Below are 21,467 nucleotides of genomic sequence, written 5' to 3'. Positions count from 1 at the left end.
TGTCCAAAATTTCATGGTCGTGAATTATGCTGCAGAGTCCCCATACACAGCATCCAACTCATCTTTGATTTGCGTATATGTGTTGCCTTTCAAAAACAAATACTTATTGACAGTTTGACTCAGTTTTTTCTATTTTCTAAAAACCATCAGGACTACTCACTTAAACAATTGTCAAACAACAAGAGAGTAAAGTACTCAACAAAATGGTAGACATTTCGTTGAGTACCTTACAACTCTTGAGCAAAAGTTTCCCAAATTTTGTTGAAGAGTGCTGCCATCTTCATGTTGAGATTGAAAAGTTTTCAGATCACCCATGTACTCCAATCTACGGCTACCTGAAAAAACAGATCAGCATTAATATTTGTAATTTTCAACATTTTCTACTTGAGGATCAATTAATATGCAGAATAAATTTCATGGTGTCTTGATTTTGTCATGGTAATAATTACTCAAAATAATACTCCTGCATACAGCATGATTTTGTATGTTGTCATTGAAACAAGAGGATAGGTGTAGATTGGAGGCTATTGAATGGGGGTCAGGCAAAGGATTAGAAAGGTGAAATAGATTGAAAGGGAAACAAACCTGAAAATGCTTGGCATGATGGGGAGGGAGATGGCAATGGTGAGAGAAAACTATGAGAAACAGGAAAGATGGATGCAGAGCATTTTGATTGGCAATGAGATGTTGAAGGTTATGATAGATGGAAGAATATTAGGCAAGCAAGGAAAGGGTAAGAATAGGATAGGCATATTTTACGGAATGAAGGGAGAAAAAAGTATGTGGAATTGAGCTTATGGTAGTTTCAGATGTCAGGATTTGTTTGGAGGGGCAATAAATGTATCATAATACCAATTGTAGGTATTCATCCATAACCTATCTTTGGAAACTACCATTCAAATAATAACTTTCAAATGATGACTTCTGAATATGATGCATGCAATAATAAATAAAGAGCTTGGAATTATAAGCATCTAGTGTATTTATATGACAGACTTACTCAAAAAGTAGGCTAAATGATAAAATATGTTTTCTGCTCATAATTAGGCTCTTATTGCCAGTGTTTAACTTATATAAAAACTTCTTTACTCTTGTGAATATTCTAATACTGTTTTATTATGATATCTTTTTATGACTGTAGGTTTTTTCATCTAGAAGAATAATAACATAGCTTATAAACTTTTAAAATAACATCTTCACCACCACTATCCCAGCATTTTGCATTGTAATATTCCATCTTCTTGGATTCTATTCCAAACCAAGCTAGTAAATTTCTTCTGCACCTTCATTTAATAATGCAATTTAAACTGTGGTTCTATAAAAAAATTCTACCTAGATGTAAAAGAATGATATGAAAAATATTTGTGAAAAAATTGTATGAGAATGAAAAATTACAGACACATTGATGCATTCATATGCATATAATTCATGTGCATATATGCACATATAATGATCAAGTGTCAACTTCATAAATCTGGCTAGTGGTAATGACTATTTGAAGTGAATTGGGCTTCATTATGCTTTCATAAATATTGTGAAAAACTGCTCTTGTTTGCATTCCATATATTCTTTTTCATGGTCTTTGGGCATTCTTTAAGTAGTTATCTAAATTCTGTAATGATTGATACTTTATCAGTAAAACTGTCAGAGAAGAATATGTTGGTATTATTTCATGGATTAATTTCTAATATGTCATGTTTGAATATATTCTTCTTGAATATATTAAGTATTGTGATTGACCGGTTGAACAAAAATCTATGCATTATTATTTGAATGCAGTAATGCCTTAGTATTTATGATAATTTATTTTTACACAGAAATTCAAGGCTTCTGATTTAAATGGACAGAAGTTTGGATCCCCTGGTGATTATTCAGGCCTTAAAGTATCAAGGGAATATGCAGAAGGTATCCAGAGTGGCGTTGAAGATGTATTTTCTTTGGAGGTATGTAATCACCGTAAGTGCTTCATTTTCCATTTTTGGTGATAATGGTAGTTCTGTTTACCATTGCCATACAAAAATATTAAACACTATACCTTAGGTTAGATGGTGTGATGTACTGGAATTGCAGTGTTCATCACAGAAATAAAAATTTTGTATAAATGCTGATGCAATCCCTAGTGTACAAACATACTAGAATTAGAGAAGTACCCTGAACTATTAAGGAACACTAGAATGATGGCGAGTAAATTTTGGTCCCATGGAATCATGGCTAATGGTGAATCACTACTTGAAATTTCATTGTGCAAAACAGCTTTGCCCTATGTTTAAAAATATTATTTCTATCTGAAATATCGGTATTCTGTTACAATTACTGCTAAAATAGTCTAGAAAATCTATTAATAATCTGGTTAAATGAGGGTAGTTTGAAAGTTTCTTGGAATTACCACCAGATATTAGTGCTAGGGCAAAGAGTTTCCCATGCTGTAATAGGTGATCCTTTATGAGTAAACTCATTATGTGTCAGTACTCTGGGAAGAGATATACGGTATGGATACCACTCTGTTGTTGCTCCTGCGTAGTGATTTGTGAAGATGGAAAAAATTGAGATTCTAGCTGTGATGAAATACTTTGTAAGAAAGGTATGAAAGCAAAGGAAATTTATGCTGACTTTCAGAACACTCTGGGGGACTCTGCTCCTTCATATTTAACTGTTTCCAAGAAGTGGATAAATGAGTTTAAATTTGGTCGTGATAGCTTAAATGATAATCTATGTAGTGGTCGACCAAAACGTGACACTACCAGAAGTTGTTACAAAAGTGCATGAAATGATCATGTAGGATTGTTGACTGAAAGTGTGAGATGTTGCTGAAACTGTAGGTATGTCATCTGAGTAGGTATATCATATTTTAACTGTGGCATTGTGTGTGAGAAAATTATCTACTAGGGTGCCATGGCTCTTGATGCAGGATCATAAACACATCATCCATATGTGTATGAATTTGTATGTGCATAAATCTTATGCACATGTGAATTTGATTGAATCTTTAAGTAAGCCCATACAATCATGTATTGTTCTATGGTGAATAAATCTATCTATCAGAATGGAAATTTCCAAACAATGTTTGACCTCTTTTTAGAGCAACCAACAAGATTATCCGTGCCAGTTTGTGGCCACAGATGAGACTTGGGTTCACTACTATACCCTAGAGACAAAACAGCAGTAAAAGCAGTGGGAGCATTTTGATTTACCACCATCAAAGAAAACAAGGCAATATGGTCAACTGGAAAGGTGATAGCTTCAGTTTTCTGGGATGTGAAAGGGATTCTGCCGATACATTATCTTCCCACTGGTCAAGCAATTACTGGACAATGCTACGCTAATCTCCTGGACCAACTACAGTAAATGATACACGAAAAAAGGCCAGGTTTGGCAAGAAAGAAAATCATCATTCATGGAGACAATACATGCTGATGCATGTGTCACTGCCATGGCAAAAATACATGAACTAAGAAAGAAACTGTTGCCACACCTGCTTAGTTCACCTGATTTGGCTCCATCAGATTATCCTCAGTGGATGGAGATTTTCTTCAAACAAGGAACTAACAGCTGAAGTAGAACAGCATTTTGCAGGCCTGTGGGAACCTAATTTTTGAGATGAGATGAAGACATTGGAACCATGTCTATTCCATTCCAAGAACTTTTCAAATTACTCTCGTAATTGTAATTTATGGGAATTATTAGTTTAAATTTTCAAAAATGCATTCTAATACCATTAATCAAAATGGCCTCTTGTTTATACTCTGGCTGTGAAGTTTGATAAACAACCTTTTCCCCTCATGTTTATTTTTACTTTTGCAATTAACTTAAGAAATTGGTTATTGTACTCCAATAGCCTGAGACAATAATTACTGAAGTATGCATTGGTATCCATGACCCTTAATTTGCCCGAAATTAAGAGAGAAAACCACCACATTCATTTAATGGCTCAACACTCAACGAAATGCATTAGAATTTTGTGTGCTACTATTGGAGGCATGTTAGCCTAGAGGGTTAAGCATTCTGCTACTAATCAGAGGATCCAAGTTCCATTCCAGTGACTTAAGACATTTTTATCTTTATCTAATCTGTATCATTTTTTTGAGTGACAGATCTTCCTGAGAAAAATCAAGCAGCATAGAGAAAAGAGCTGGTCCTCGTACCCTGATGTGTGAATGCCATGAGCTGCAGGGATTAGGTTTCAGGCAAGCTCTGCCATTGTATAGCCAGCCAATTTGCCGGCTGAATACTGTGTTTGTCATATTCCATTGAGTTGAATGCGATCCTCTACTTTTCTCCCTCCAGAGACTTGTGTTCTAAAACTTAGAGATTGTCAATCAATGTAACTTTCTTGCATGTCTAATTCACCGGACGATTAAAATGATGTAGTGCATTGTTTCATGCTTGATTTTGTTTTTTCTTTTATTATCATTATTTATTTTTTTACCATTACTTATTTTTAAATAAATAGTTCCTACTTGGTATTCGTAACCTCAAGGCAGTTCCTTGGATAAAAATGCTTCATCATTTCATGGAAAATGAAAATGCACTAACTGCTGGACACACACACTGACATCTAGGAGTTGATGCTCTCTCCAGGAGGAGAAAAATTCACCCAGTACTAAGCCCGATGGCATGTGAAATTCACACATCAGGTTAAGGGGGCCGGTTACTTTCCTTGTGCCAGTTATGGTTTGCCTGGAAAATCTAGTATTAAAAAAATTGCACAGTTGGGTGGAGCTGAGGGTGCCCAGGGAGGAATGCCTGGGAATCGAACCCAGGCCCTCCAGTCAGTAGTTAAACACTTCACCACTGGACCTACCCCACCCTTTGTTTTTACTTTACTTAAATTATTATGTAATGACATGATGTGGAAGATACAGTCAATATTTTTCTAAATTTGGAAACAAAAATACCTTAGTGTCACCAAAAAAATGACTACTGTGGTCCAGAACTAGGGGCATTTATAAATTCTACAAATGATAAACCCCTCACAAAGACAATTTTTCCTGGATGAGTTATGTTCTAGTCAAGCCAGCTACTATGTGTAGCTGTGCCTGATCCTCTCAGTTGGGTAGCAGAGTTAAGCAGACATATTCATTGCAAAAAAGGAAAATTCATCCAAATCGGGGTTGAGCTGTTTTTCTATCTAGGCTAGGAGGTATTTTAAAGATCTCTGTTTGAATTTTTCTTACACATTACAAAATAGTTTCCTTTGATTTGCATTCCTAATTGCGCTAGTATATTCATGCTAATAATATCCATTGAAATGAACCCTCTATTGGTTACACCTGATAGTTGTCACTTTTTGAGTTGAAAATATCTATACTTTGCCTGTCTTTTCCTTGATATGTTTCATAGTAACATATTTGGTCATCAAAACTGTTTTCATCCCTGTCATATGTCATGATTGTTTCCCTATTGTAAGTTCACTAAGAACTAAATCATTAATGAAGAAAGTATAATGTGAAGCTGCAACCTGGATTATCCAGACTACCTGCTAGCAACATCATACCTCATCTCTCTGCAGGGACTTAATAACCAGGCGAAAGCCTTGAATCATGTGAGTTTCTAGGTTTACATTGGCTATAATGGAATCTGCTAGGTATGAATGTATATGACTCTAGGTGATTTAGGTGATGACAATATACTTTGGGAAATACTCTTCCTTTTTTAAATTTGCATATTGTAATGATGTACAAAGTTGGTTTGCTTGAAGTATTGGGTATAATCACTTATACTGTCCCAAAGTAAGACTGATGAAACTATGTGCATTTTGTGCCGGTTGTGATAAATTTTTCTCTAGTTAAGAGATTAAGGTTATGAAATTTTTGATATTTAATGATATTTTTTGTTGACTTTAGGTTACCATATTTACATCAAATCCAATCTGGTGGATACAAACAAGCCCTAATTCACCAGAAGTCAACACAGAAGTTGTGTTTGCTAATTTTAGGAATTTAAAAAATGAGGAAATGGTGGATGCCCCTGGCATTTTAAAAGGTATAGAAGTATTCTTAGCCCTCAACTCCTATGAGAAAAAAGTAGTGGAAGGAGCCGGAAATTCTCCAGAAACTCAAGTTGGAGTTAATGAGGATGATGATGTGACTGTCCACCAAATTCAAGCTCCTGATGGAGCATCAATAGTCATTAGTTTTGAGCCCCCTCCAGTACAAGGAGATAAATTTATGGTATGTGAGTTCTTTAAATTTAGTGGCTTCCAAGATTAATAAGTTGATTGAGTAGAATTATATGTTATGTAACTTTTATATCCATTTCTTAAATTTTACTTAATTTTTAAAATCTTTGTTGATACCATCTAAAATATTGATTTTGTGAATCATGCTGTTTTTTTGTTTATATAAGTGGCAGATAAATTCACATACATTGAAACCTTTAGTTGATGAACCCAAAGGCATCATTTTGGAAAAGAATTTTACCTGATACACACTCATTCCTAAGGATCTCATGCTCTATGTTATTAGGCTGTATTTATGTTTTTTGAATTAAATTCTCCCCCCAGCATTTGGAGATCTGATTAAGAAAATATGTTACTGTGGAAATATCTATCTCATCATTTTTGAGAATGTAATGCTGCATCATCTGGGGAGACTGCTTTAGTGCCCTCCACCAAGTTGTGCTGAGGCTGTTTTCCTAAAAAGTGACAAGAATATCTATATAATGGTTATATATTCTAAAAGATGTTGAAAGGTTGCTTCTCATTTGGACGAACAAAAAGCAATAGCAAGGCGATGCTATGAACAAGAACATAATGTGTGAGATGGTGAACGTGGTTTTTGCTGACCTCCTGAAGAAGATGCCAGGATCATTGATTCCAAAAAAGAAGTATTTAAGGGAAGCCATGGGTCGTTCAAGAAGTTTAAAGGGAAGAACTGGCATCCACAGCGGTGTGAGGCATTGTGAAGCAGCAAGCTTCGACTCAAAGGCAGTAGAGAACTTCATTGTGGACTTCAAGAAGCTCATAGATTCCAAGGGTTACCTGCCACAGCAGGTTTTTAAGCCTTCAACAAAAGTAGACATAATGTAATGTGAAGGTAATCGGAAACTGTTCCATCGAACATTGAGAGGCATCAACCTAATATGGCAATGACCGTTAATGCTACTAATTTATTTTACGATAATGCTGTATTGCATTTTCACAAAATTTTAAATAAGTGACAAAAACAAATGCCTATTTAGCTTTCTAGTGTTAAAGAATTAAGAATATATCATAATTGTTAAAATAATTCTTTCTACTTTTATGTTTTCTACAAGTCGAATTCATATACCAGATTGATTAATGTGATAGAAGAAAAGATGATGATTATCCACAGTCCTAAACAATGTATATATATTTTTATTTGAATAAGCCATGCACGTAATTCAGTTTTTTTGGTATTGAACTCATGATCATATTTTGCATTCATTTATATGGGAAAAATTGCTTCACATTACAAGAAAGATTCCAGAACAAATTATGCTCATTTTGCAAGGTTCTACTATATGAGGCTGCATCTTGTTTATCTGTACCATTAGTTCCTTCTGGTGATAATTCTACCTCTTAGCAGTTGTGCAGTGTAGTTGGGTTGAAAGAGCCATTCTTTTTGTCACATTGTTTAAATATCTGAAATTATTTTCCAAAAACTCAATAATGTTTAGAATTTCTGGGATTTTAGATAATAGCCTTAAGGTAATAATAATTTAATTGACAACATTAGAAAATAATGTAATTTCGGAAAATGTTTGCTGTTCTTGGAAAGGAGGATGAAACCTATTATATGAGGTTGCAAATTAAGATGAATAAACTCATAATATTGTAATACTGTAATTACAATTCCATACTAATATCATTCTCAGCAGCAACTTGGCCAGAAATGGTAGTTGCATATGGTAACACTAGAATTAAAACTTTTTTTCACCATTCCTGATTGGGAATGAATTAACAATTCTCATTTTTGATACTAGAGATAGTCAAATGAAAAACTTGAAACTTATATATTTTTAACCTCATAATTTCTTGAATGCATAAGATTCTCAGATACATTATTTTCATTCATAGTCTTCATGGTTTGCAATAGAAATATTCCATCACTTTAAAAGTTCATGATAACTCTAGAAACACCGTTACTATATCTGTTACTACAGCAATTGGTAATAATCAACCTTTATTAATTGATGAATGTCATCGTTTCTCCTCTTAACTACTCAACAAATAAATGAGAGAATGCTGTTCCTCTGTGGTCCATGTGGCAAATACACCTGCCATCTTTACTATTGTTGCACCATATTGTTGCTTTCTGACATCATGCTGCTAATCGGAGGACACTCATTAAAATCATGGCTATCATTTCGCCAGTTAAGATGCAGGGATAAGGGCAGTGGGATATCATTTTGAAATGTTAGTGCACTTTCAGAGATTTCTCTTTATACACCCTCCTTTTAATCTGTGTCCCATTATGGGATTTTAATATTTTTCAGGTTGTAATATTGAAAAATCACAGACCAACAAGAGAAGATTTCACTGGGGATGCAGTTCTAGAGTTACCGCACACAAATTCTAATCTTGACAAGAAAGATTCACTTTCCATATTTGTGAGAGGGTCTTTTAATAAAGAGGAGCCAGGATTTCCTCAGTTTTTCTACCTTTCAGCTTTGCCCCATCCAAACCAATCCCATTCAAACACTGACTTTTCTTATAAGTTCAGTGTAAACAACCTTCTATGTACTCACTATGCAGAAGGAGTAGGAAAATGGTTGTCTGATGGTTGTGAAGTGAGTTGCATTTTGTTATTCAGAGACCTAAGAACTTAAATTTCAGTAAAATGAACACTTAATTATATCTTACAGGTTGGGCATGAGTCTACATTTGATGGTGTTCATTGTACATGCTCTCACTTGTCATTATTTGGTGCAGCATTTTCAGTAGCACCTAATAAAATTGATCCATTTTCTGATGTAAAACTATTCCTCAAAGTGGTGGAAAATCCAGTTTCTGTGGCACTAGTTTGCACCATCCTTTTATTATATATCATCCTCATGGTTTTTGCTCGGCGTAAAGATCTCAAGGATAAAAGGAAGGTAAAAATTATCTCTTGATTAATTCACTGTATTATTACTATATTTGATCTTTTAAAATGCCAATATAAAGGCACTAAGAACTGTCCACATCTCTGTGGTTTATTAACATGCTAATTATAAGAAAAAATGAAAATTCTTAAATCCTGTTTTTTCTCTGAATTATTATTAGTTGTAGACAGAATTAAAGCATTATGATAAGCATAGATTGGAATCATTTGAAATGTGGGTGTGGAGAAGGATGGAGAAGGTGAAGTGGACAGAAAGGAAAACAAATGAGGAAGTGCTTGGTATGGTGGAGGTGGAGAGGTGATTATTCGGAGAAATCATGAGATAAGAAAAATAGATGCAAAGCATATTAATTGGCAGCGGGATGTTGTAGACTGTGATAGTGGGGAGAATGTTGGGCAAATAAAGAAGGGGCAGAAATAGGATAGGGATGTTGGACAGAATGAAGGGAGGAAGGAAGTATATAGAGATGAAGAGGGGCTTGCCGTAGAGTTGTATTTTGGGTTTTGTTTTGTTAGGAGAGAGAAGGGAATCATTTGGTAGTTGTGTACATCCAAAACCTACCAGTAGATTACCTATAATAATTTCAATGGAAGAGCAAAAGGAAACATGGGTCATTTATGCTGTTTTTTGACAAACAGTGAGTTCTTCACTGTTTGTCAAAAAATCATGTTGATTGTTCATCAATTGACATATTTAATTGTACTTTACCAATGGGTAGAATAACAATTTTTGACTAAAAACTTTATTTTATTTCCAGAAAAGAGAATCTGTGATAATCTTCTCAGGTACCACTTAATTTATAAACTCTCTTATAAAGTGGTTATATTTTTTAAGACCGTTAAACATGACAACTTAAAGTACTGTTTGTGGAATTAACTCTGTACGTACATATAATATTGACTTTGGGTACAAATAAGTCAATAACTTGAATAGAATGAATAAAACTTAATAGAGAATAAAATAAAACTTATCCAGCACATCATTTCAGACACAATTATTTGCTCATGGCTGAGCATGATCAAGGTTATTAGTAATAATGATAGAATAATTGTACTTCATATCAAAGGTAATCGTTAGTGTTGTAGCAGCTAGCTAGATAGAGATAAGACATGTAGTGATATTCAGTCTGTGTCTCTCAAAAACATACCTTTAGCAATAGACTACCAATAAAAATAGAATATGATCAACATGATTAATATATCTATCATTAGTTTTGTGGTAAGGAATAAAGAATCTCTATCCACTATGTTCGTATTAGTAATGAATAGGAATCCAAATATTCCCTCTATTTAATCTTTGAACTTGCAACTATGTTGTTCAGGAATATAAACAATAAAGATAAAAAATAATTTTCTAAATTCAACAGTTTTAAGATGTAACAAAGGTATAGTTGTATTATAATCAAAGTCATCTAGGGGTATTCCTTGCTTGAAGTTCATTTAATTAGATTTTAGGTACTTCAATTTTCTGCAAATAATATTTCATTCAATTTACATTTTCCACCATTTTCCTTTGTTCCCCACAAAAGTTTAACAGAGGGTTTTACTGCATGGTAAAATTTACAAGCTTACTCATAAAAATTATAAAAATCTTCTATACTGATATTCATACTTTGCATCTAGTATATCAAATCCTGCTTAAATATCCAACTTTCAAGAATTATCTTTGGATTTATTTCAGAGAGCCGTAATATTTCTGGACGATAATGCTCCCGGAGACACCCATATATATTTAATAACAGTGTATACTGGACTGGGAAAAAGATGTGGAACTACGTCTAATGTAAGCCTGCGCTTACAAGGAACAGAAGGAATTAGCAAAGTATGTTGTAAAATGAAATGTGAAATATATATTATGTTTCCTTGGCATTCCTTTTTGTAGTGCATTATATATATTTTAAAGTTTCAGAAAATAATTAATGTTTATATGAGCTGTTTGTATGATTTCCTTGATTTGCAAAAACTTTAAACCTGGTAATATTTGATTTTTTAATAGATTCATGTTTTAAATACTAAGGGGAGAAAAGTTATGCAATCTGGTGGTGAAGATTGGTTTATAATGCTGTGCCCTTGCTCACTCGGAGAGTTGTTGAATATAAGAATGTGGCATGATAATTCTGGAAAGAAGCCAGCCTGGTGATTATTTTTTTGATTTTTGATCAAATTTCTATGACAGTTAATATTCCTAAACTCGTGTAGGAATAATATGGAGCTCCCAGGTCTGTTTTTCTCATAATTGATAAATATATGTTGATGAAAACTCATTGGAGTTTTGTAAAGATTATAAATAAACTAATTAAAGGCATTTATTTTCAAAAATACAGCTGCAGTATCCTATAGGATAAACTGAAATTCCACAATTTAGTAAAGTAAGACTGAGGTCATCGAATTGAACTGGGTAGGAGGCAAGGATATTTTGCCTTTATATGATCTTTTATTTGTATTGAAAGAACATAGTCACTCAAATCCTACTTAGGACCTGAAATAAAATTATTATGGATTTTTCATGACATCAGTATTTCCTTTTGATGGATAGGTATTGCAAAAGAGTGATAGTTCGGGAATTGAAAGAAATGCAAGTTAAAGGTGCATGGATCTTCCCCGTTGAACGTTGGCTTGCAGTGTATGGTACACCAATGGCTGGCACTTTTACTGGAATCATGCCATGCTGTAAAGTGGGAGTAGCAACTCCTGTTGAATTGAGAAATTGGAAAGACATCTTTACTGATACTGCTTTACTTGGTTTTTCAGATAAACACCTGTGGCTTAGTATTTTTTACAGGTAGGCATACATTTTTTTAATCTTAACATGATTTGTACTGCAGGAATATCTTTATAATGGCTCTGCACATGTTATTTTGCAAATCTAATGTACTGAAATAACTGATCATTTGCCATTAGAAAATTCATATGTATCATCATGGATGAGGCTAGTGATTGGATGGTGTCCCTTTAAATTCTAGAGTGGAAGAGATTCTTACAATTCAATTATCTCATTCCGCTTGCTGCTGTAAAAACACTTATTAAATTGAACCATTTTTATTTTATTTTGTTTTTATGTGGGTCACTTATAATCCATCATTCAATAAGTCCCGGGACTAACTCAGAAAACAACATTTGTTTTGCAAAATTCATTTTTATTGATCAACAATCACTTTCAAGAGCTATACAATCATTCCAATGCTTTTTGATACCATGCTTGTAAAATGATTTGTCCTTGTTCTCAAAATAAGCTTCAGATGCAGTGACGACTTCCTTATTCGAGCCAAATCTTTTTACCTGGAGCATCTTTTTGAGTTCAGCAAACAGCCAGTAGTCCATGGGGGCTAGATCTGGAGAGTATGGAGGGTGGGGAAACAGATTGAAGCCCAACTTGTTCAATTTGGTCATGGTTATCATTGACTTAAGGCATGGTGTATTGTCTTGATGAATGATGATTTTTTTCTTCTTCATGTGAGGTCGTTTTTTTGCAATTTGCAATACCACCTGGGAGATGAAACTGTATGTGCTGAATTGTATAAGTTCATGATTTATTTAGGAATTGTTAAACAAGTATTTTCAACAAAATATCAAAACTCTGTTGCTTACTGCCGTCTTAAAATAGTGATATTATTGAAATTTGTGGTAAAACCTTTTTCTATGCCTGATGCCAGAAAATGTGCATGCTCAATAGTGAGTGTTTTCCCAGGGAATGGGCTTGCGCATACAGGGTTCGTCCGGAAAATAAGTGTACTGAGCTCAGGAAAAAAAATTAATTACACTTTTACATATCTTAAGCTAATATTCCTCAAAATAGGACCCTTGTGAGTCGATATACTTGTGCCAACGGCGTTCCCATTCCTGGAACGCTCCCGCGAAGGCATCATCGGGAACCTCTCGAAGACTCGTCGTCGACCTCTTCTCTGCCCTCCACGAACATCTTGTGCCACCAAAAGATCATGTTTCTGGACATGGCTGGCTCCCCGTAAGCCTGGTTAATCATACCGACAGTTTCGGTAGACGATTTCCCAAGCTTTACCGCAAATTTGAAGGAATACCGCTGCTCCAAAAACTTCGGCATCGCGTTCCGTGACATGGGTCGAAGCGTGGAGGTTCGCGTTAACAGAGCTCCTCACTACACCACAGCTCAGAGGCGACTGCCTTTTTCAGCGTCGCTTGCCAACATACCCCCCTCCAATTGCAGCCCGTCAGAGCGGTGCTGGGCGCGCCTGGGCTGGGCTGGGCTGGCTTTGCTAAGTAGGCGTTAGCTGGGATGTTTGCGATGGCTTTGCCAGGCCCGAGCAGTGAGAACTTGGGGGTGACGTAGAACTCGGTCCATGGAGACAAGTCATAAATGAGACGCGCACCACCGGAAGATTTAGGGATAAGAAAACACTTAAAACTGCATTTAATTCGCCAAGGCACGATGATGCCTGCTCTTTTAAGGCCGTCGAGATACATGGTCATCCCGGGCGACACTGGGGTAGACCTTGATACATACGGGGCGTACCTGGGTTTAGGTAGCGAAGCGCCCACTTTTGAGATCACTGAATTGATATTGCGAGAGTACTCATGGGGTTTGATAGGTTGTACTGCCGGGATTGTGCTTGGGCTGATGTCTAGCTCCTCGAACAAGGTTGTTAAATCCTCCGGCAGCGCTTCCTCCGTGTCCTCGGGGATCTCTGGGTGTGTGAGGGTGGTTCTTGATGTTCCTGGGATGTGCCATCTTCTGGCGTCGGAGTCGTCATCCTCGGGCTCCTGCTCCGACTCCTCGTCCTCCTCACTGATGTCCGTGTTGTCCTCTCCTCTTCCCGAATCACTGTCCTCCGCCGGGAGGGGCTCTGTATTTTCGGGCTCGCCGGAGTCGACCCACCGTAGCATGGTGTCCTCATCCACGGTGAGAGTCCGCTCCATGATCTGCAGGACGGGGCTGCTAGGAGTGTTGCTGCCGTCGTTGTCTGTTTCCCCGGCCCCTGCCGGGGTTGCGTCGAAAGGGCTGCAGTGGTTCTGGAGGCGCTACTTGGGGTGGCCGTTGTGCTGGTTGTTGCGGCTGGTAACCTGGCGGAAGCCGCAGGATTTTGGCTGGGACCGATGGTGTTAATCGTAATGCCTCGGGCCAGCCGTAGGTGGCTACCGTCAGGAGGAGCCTCGCCCTGTTATAGATAACGTTTTGCAGCGCGTCAGACAGTTGCTCAAACTCGGCCCCCACGTGGAGGACAAACTCTATCTCATGTCCGTCTCTGGGCTTCAGACGCACAGAGTTTGTGTTTTGCTTGAGCAGAGTAAGGAGTTGGAGTACCTCTTCATGCCCGGGTGTATCCAATCCTGGTGCGGTTGGTGGTCTGAGGGCGGCGAATGTTGGTGCCGCTGCTTGTTGTTGGGAGGCCGGGATGGCCTGTTGCAGCGTCGCCATTGTCTGCGTGAGGATGGTAAGTTGGCTGGAAAGCGTCTGGATTTGTTCTTCGAGGTGGCTAGTGCTTGCCATGTCTTCTTCTCCTTCCGAAAATATTTCCAATTCTCTCTGACGTATCAGAACTTGGTCCTGATCCTCGAATAAATCTTCTGAACGGGGGCCTTTGGACCTTGTATTAGGCTTCTGCTGCTGCTGGCCGCTGATCCCCACTTGCTTTGCCAATTTTCTAGTTGATTTAACCGACCCAGGTCCATGCGCGCCCGCCCTTATATATGCTTTGCGCCAATATGGCATGATTAACCAGCCCAGGAGTCAGTACACTTATTTTCCGGACGAACCCTGTATATGTTAACATTATATCCATGTACCCTCAGCCCATAAGATGCAGGCTGATTTTAGAGCACATTTTGGAGTAAACAAGTGCATCTATTATGCCAGGAAATACAGTAGTTGCCTTTTCTATTTTATCCAGGCCCATAGAAAGTACATTCACCAGTTGCCAGAGATTGTCAATAGCTGCAAACCTTTTATTGTCCACTATGCTAGTGAGCATTATGTTTTATGGTGTTGCCAAGGCTAAACCAGGTAAGTTTTAAAAAACTGTATAAACTTTAATATTGTTCAGTGTAAGTTATTTCCAAGAAGTTTTCAAAGTAAATAATCAAATATTTTTACTGGTAATACATTTCATTATTTAATAGGTGGAGTATTTTTCTGTGTTGCCTGACAGTGCAACCACCTTTAAAGTTTGGGTATTGCCCCCATGGTATGAAAAGTATTTTGATCCCTTGCCCATTGTGAGGATTATTTTTATAGTTGTCTCACTGACTGTTCTTCTCCCCAAAAAAAGGCATTTGAAGTATGCTGACCCATAATTTTATTTTGAATTGTGATCATATGAAACAACATTCGAATTCCCAAGAAACTGCAGGGGATACCACAACAGTAACTTTTAATAATAATAATGCATTTATTTGTCCAGAGATTTGTTGCATATTCATACATACACAAGTATAGGACACGTCAGGTATAAATTTCACAATTTTAGAAGAGATAATATGCACACACACACACACACACACACACACATATATATATATATATATATATATATATATATATATATATATATATATATATATATATATATATATATATATATATATATATATATGTATGTATGTATGTATGTATGTATGTATGTATGTATGTATGTATGTATATATATATATATGTATATATATATATATACACACATACATACAGAGTCATCCACTAATATTCATTTCAATGCAACAATTTCAGTGTAAAAATCATTCGCCTTGACCCAATTGTTCTCCCAAGTATGAAATAATACAAGTTAGACCAAAAATGCTGAATAAAATGTACTTTTCCTGGACAAATAATTTTTCTAAAATAACAATGAAGTTGTCTCAAATTTGCAACATGCTCAACAGGAATTCTTAAAATTTGTGCAATAACAATGATAAACTGATACCCTTGGAAAATACTTTTGCTCTGTGATTGAAGAATTTATAGCAATTTATATGTGGATCCACTAGATTTTACTTTTTCTAATGATTTAAATTGTGCCTTAAATATTATTCTCTCTAATGATTTGAAACCTGGGCCATAAAGCACACTTTTCACTTTATTCAATTAATGAATCAGGCGGACATGAGATGAAACATGCATTGTTTTTTAACATAAGAAGATACGAATGGTATTAGGGAAAAGCTCTTTATATCCTGAGTCAAAGCAACAAATAATTAGCAAATATGTGATAAGCTATGGTTGGCATCTTTGAAAATACAAGAATTATGTGAGAATTTTTAACAATTATTGCTAGAAAAAATATCAATTCTATTTCTCAATTTTTTCCCATAAATCTATATTTCTACATGTGTGAGGTGGTTCAAGAGAGTATTAAATATTGCCATAGAAAGCTGCCTAGTGGTAGAGAAGAAAATATTAAACTAAATATTACATACATATTTGCATTGGAGGGATATGGTAATCCAGGTGGTAGAGTTTTGAACTACTGACTTAGAGGGCTTGTGTTCAATTCCCGGGCATGTCTCTAGGCACCCTCAGCTTCACCCAAGCTGTGGGTGGTTTTTCGGGTACCGAATCTTCCTGGAAAGCTTTCGGCAGCACAGTGGAAGAACTAGCCCCCTTCCTCTGATCTGTGAATTTGTCACAACCTCTGGGCTTAGTACTTGGTCCCTATGAAACCAAACTTTGGGTTGATAACTGTGGGTTTTTATTCACAATGAAAATTCACCCATTGTTAATTGACAATTTTTTTTAGGTCATCAATTAGATGCTGGTGGGTTTAGAATTTCAGTAAGAGAATTGCTGGTTGCCTTGCAAAGCATGATAATCACAACCATAATAAATATTCCAATTGCATTAATTTTCAAGTAAGTTATATTTTACAATTTATAATGCCTCTTAATTTTAATGTCTTTGTTTTATGTTTTCTGTATATGTTGAGTTACTCTATCTGAAAATCGTAATCATACGCGTTTGATCGATGCATTAATTTGATCTCTCTCTTACTATAATAAATAGTTATTCTGATTCGAGTGATTTCAAACTGAAAGAAGTTTTTTCAAGGCAAGAGCAAGTCAGTGTGCAAGAAGAAGAGCAATCTGATGTAGGAAGAAATGCAGAAAGTAAAAGAGTAAGTATTATAGCTTGAGCCTTCTAGATTATCATTATTTCATAATTCTTAAACTCACATCACCTGACACATCACGTAAGAGAAGGAATCAAAGAACATGCAGGCTCAAGAGTTTGAATTATGATTTTTCTGCATGTATGATCATGTTCCTTGTACTTTCCCATATTATTGCCACTTTCAGGTATATTTAAATTCGAGAGTAATGATAATTAACAGTTGGGATTCCCACTATTTTTATTCACACAACCCAGGTTTCAAAACTTCGTGTCATCTTCAGGTGAAAATGACATGCACGTTGGCAAATATACTCTTGTTGATGAGGGGACAGAGGAGTGGGTTGGAGGGTAGGGGTTTTGGTGGGTGGGAGGTAGAGACCGATTGGCTGGGTGAAAAAAAAAATATATATATAATTAGACGGCACAATAGAACACAAATAGAATAGCAGCATTTGAAAGGATACTCACACGGTAAATTGTTCGAGCTTTCGGCCTTCTTCAAGTAAGCTTGTGTTCTATTGTGCCATCCCATAGTTGTGCTGCTTGTTTGTGTGAGTGTTTCCGTATTATCAATATATGTATATATATATATATATATATATATATATATATATATATATATATATATATATATATATATACATATATAATCTTGACGTGGTGGAAGGGCTTGTGCGTTCCGATGACCCCTAGAGCTGTGCTGGCGGGAGTAATAAAAATTGCTCCTGGTAGGGTCACCCATGCCAGATAGGTCGAAGGTTAGGAGCCAGACGAAAGGTAGTCCACGCAACGTCTGTTCCTCAGTGAGGCGGCTGCAATGGCGTCTGACCCCAGTGGGGCGGCCAGTAAGTGATGGTGTCACGTTAAAGACACTATTGAGGAAGGCAACGGGAAACCACCTCAATTATCATTCCCAAGAAAAAATATGATGGACAATAGAGATATTTTGAGTCCTGGCAACCACGGGGCTCGGCCCAATCGGCCTGTGTTGTGCCCGGCAGCGGGGGAGGCAAGGCTTCCGCGGTCGTCATCCCACGAAACCCTTGCAAGGGAAAACCAGCAGCAGCAGGACAGAAGACGCAGGAGAAGAAAACCAATTTAGTTAGAATAGGAACGTGGAATGTTAGGACAATGATGAGGACAGGGAAATTGGAGAATGTTAAGTGAGAGATGGAAAGGGGAAATATAGATATTTTAGGTCTATGCGAGGTGAGATGGAAAGATAGCGGGGATTACTGGAGTGATAAATATAGAATAATATACAGCAGTGGGGACGAGAGCCAACAAGGGGTTGCCATAGTATTAAATGAAGAGGTAGGAAGAAGCGTAGTCAACATAGAGCAGGTAACGGATAGAATACTACTAGTAGAGATAAAAGCAGAACCGACGAACTTAGTTATTATTCAGGTATACATGCCACCGAGCAACCATAAGGAAGAAGAGGTCGATAGGATATACGATCAGTTAGAGGACATGATTGCGTGTGTTCCTGCAGGGAAACATTTGATAGTGATGGGGGATTGGAATGCGATGGTAGGCGAAGGAAGAGATGGTGATGAGGTGGGGGACTACGGTTTAGGCACGAGGAATGGCCGCGGGGAGAAAGCAGTTGAGTTCTGCAGGAGACAGGGGTTAGTCATCACCAACACTTGGTTTAGACACCACAAAAGACGTAGGTATACATGGAAAATGCCAGATGACTCAGGAAGATATCAGCTAGATTATATCCTGGTTAGACACAGGTTTAGGAACAGTGTGATAAATTCCCACAGCTTCCCGGGAGCGGATGCGGACTCAGACCACAATTTAGTTGTTATGAAATGTAGCGTACGTTTCAAAAAGATAAGGCAGGGGCGGTGGGTTAGAAAATGGAATGTGAAAGTATTAAATGGTTTGAAAAGGAAGGAGTACCAACAGGCGGTAGAGGAAATCATGGAGGATGGTAAAGAGCTAAGTACTATCGAAGAAAAATGGGAAAGTATCAAGAAAGGGTTATCGAAAGCCGCAAAAGACCCTATTGGAGCCATTAACGCTATAAGGACTAGGAAACCATGGATCACGGATGATATGATTACAAAGATGGGTGAGAGGAGAAAATGGAAGAATGTAAAAACAGAGTGAGGCAAAATGAAGTACAAAGAGTTAAACAATAAATTGAGGCGGGCAACAAATAAGGCAAAAGAAGCATGGTGGAAGACGCAGTGCGAGGATATGGAAAGTCTGCAGAGGAAGGGTGAAATTGGTGTGCTGTACAGCAAAGTTAAATCATTATCGGGAAGTAAGAAAGGAAGAACTATGCTAACAGTTAGAGATAAGGCAGGTAAGGTAATAGATCCAAGAGAGATGGAAGGAGTATATAGAAGAACTGTATAGTAAAGAACTCAGACCAACAAAGTTAGATATTGAAAAAGAAAATGACGTAGAGGAAGACAGCTTAGGTCCAGGCATACTAGACAATGAGATAGAAAGGGCATTAAGGGAGATGAAACTAAATAAGGCCGTTGGGGTGGATAACATTCCCGTGGAACTTTTAAAATGCTTAGGAAAATGTGGGAGGAAGAGGCTATATGGGCTGATCCGTAGCATTTATGAGGAGGGAATCTGGCCGGAAGACTTCGTGAGATCAGTTTTAGTTTGATTCCGAAAAAGGTAAAGGCCACGTCATGTGAGGACTATAGGACAATTAGTTTGATATCCCACGCAGCTAAAGTTGTTCTCAGGATCATAAACAAAAGGATAGAGAGTAGGGCAAATGATTACTTAGGGGATGATCAGTTTGGGTTTAGGAAGGGGAGAGGTACGCGTGATGCCATTGCAGTAATGAGATTATTAATCGAGAGGAATATAGAGCACAACCAGGAGGTATTTGCCTGTTTCGTAGATTTCGAAAAAGCGTTTGATAGAGTGAATTGGGAAAAACTAATGAGTATATTGCAGGAAATAGGAATAGATTGGAGGGAAAGGAGGCTAATCCACAACCTGTACATGTCTCAGACTGCTCAGGTGCGGGTGGGAAACGGGGAGTCAGGATGGGCAGTGTTAGGAAGGGGTGTAAGGCAGGGTTGCCCATTATCACCGTTGCTGTTCAACCTGTATGCAGAGGAAATGATCAAAGAGGCATGGGAAGAACTGGAGGTAGGAATGAAAGTGGGCGGGGGATTCGTAAAATCAGTTAGGTTTCTGATGACCAAGCTTTAGTTTGTCAGTCAGCCAAGGGGCTGCAAGCATTGCTTAATGAATTGGAAATTCAGTGCGACAGGTATGGGATGAGAATCAATATTAATAAAACAAAGGTTATGCAATTTTCTAGAAAGAAAAAGGCTAAACTTAACATTAAAATAGGAGGGCAAAAACTAGAGCAGGTAGAACAGTTTACGTATCTTGGCAGTGTTTTGGACCAACACGGTCAAAGTAGTAAGGACGTAAGGAGAAGAATTGCGCTAGGCAAAGAGGCTTTTACAAGAAGAAAGGAGTTAATGATGGGGACGTTGAGTAAGGATGTTAAGGAAAGACTCGTAAAAACTTTGATATGGAGCGTAGCTATGTACGGCGCGGAAACGTGGTCATTGAAGCAGGAGGATAGACGTAGACTGGAGGCTTTTGAAATGTGGGTGTGGAGAAGAATGGAGAAGGTGAAATGGACAGAAAAGAAAACAAATGAGGAAGTACTTGGTATGGTGGGCAAAGAGAGGGGTTTGTTGGGAGCAATCCTATGGAGGCAGGTAAAGTGGATGAAGGGGGTGTTGACCGGCAGTGGGGTGTTGAAGACTGTGATAGAGGGTAGAATGTTGGGCAAAAGAGGAAAGGGAAGGAACAGGATAGGGATGTTGGACGGGATGAAGGGAGGAAGAAAGTACTCAGAGATGAAGAGGGACCTGATATAGAGTAGGATGATGGATTTTGTGTTTTGTTAGGAGTAATAAAATATTTGTTTGGTAGTTGTGTCCATCGAAAAACCTACCTTAACCGGTAGATTACCTTAAAAAAAATATATATATATAATATGGCATATTTTTACAGTGGACACTCATCTTGTTTCAATTGAAAACCTGTTGTGGCATTCAACCCTCATGGTCTACAAGCCCCTTGAAATCATTGGTGAAGTTCTCTGCTGACTTTGAGTCAGAGCTCGCTGCTTCACCATGCCTCAACAATTTTTTCAAAGCTGGTTCTTCTCTCAAACTTCTTGAGCCACTCATGGCTTACCTAAATAAAGGGTGGAGCAGAATAGACACCCTGATTTGACGGGTGAATTATAAAAAAACCAACCAAGATTATTTAAAAAAAAATTTATTTCTGAAAATAACATCCAATGCCATTTTTTTTTC

General features: G+C 37.3%; 1 protein-coding gene across 1 annotated transcript in view; it reads left to right on the top strand.

Annotated features, from left to right (window-relative positions):
* The window catches only part of LOC139698142 (polycystin family receptor for egg jelly-like), a 67,265-nt gene extending 55,414 nt beyond the window's left edge, over nucleotides 1–11,851 (top strand). The window contains exons 15-20 of the mRNA XM_071597066.1: nucleotides 1,818–1,943; nucleotides 5,844–6,170; nucleotides 8,458–8,751; nucleotides 8,827–9,057; nucleotides 11,062–11,201; nucleotides 11,602–11,851. Of these exons, the coding sequence (XP_071453167.1) occupies nucleotides 1,818–1,943; nucleotides 5,844–6,170; nucleotides 8,458–8,751; nucleotides 8,827–9,057; nucleotides 11,062–11,201; nucleotides 11,602–11,851 (1,368 nt within the window). The remainder of the gene's footprint in view (nucleotides 1–1,817; nucleotides 1,944–5,843; nucleotides 6,171–8,457; nucleotides 8,752–8,826; nucleotides 9,058–11,061; nucleotides 11,202–11,601) is intronic.
* Nucleotides 11,852–21,467: the final 9,616 nt, after the last annotated feature.

The sequence above is a fragment of the Hetaerina americana genome, unplaced genomic scaffold (assembly GCF_022747635.1).
Source record: "Hetaerina americana unplaced genomic scaffold, ioHetAmer1.1.p SCAF_8, whole genome shotgun sequence".
In the NCBI taxonomy this organism is placed as follows: Eukaryota; Metazoa; Arthropoda; class Insecta; order Odonata; family Calopterygidae; genus Hetaerina; species Hetaerina americana.
Note: the sequence above shows the minus strand (reverse complement) of the source record. Positions and strands in the feature narration are given on the sequence as shown.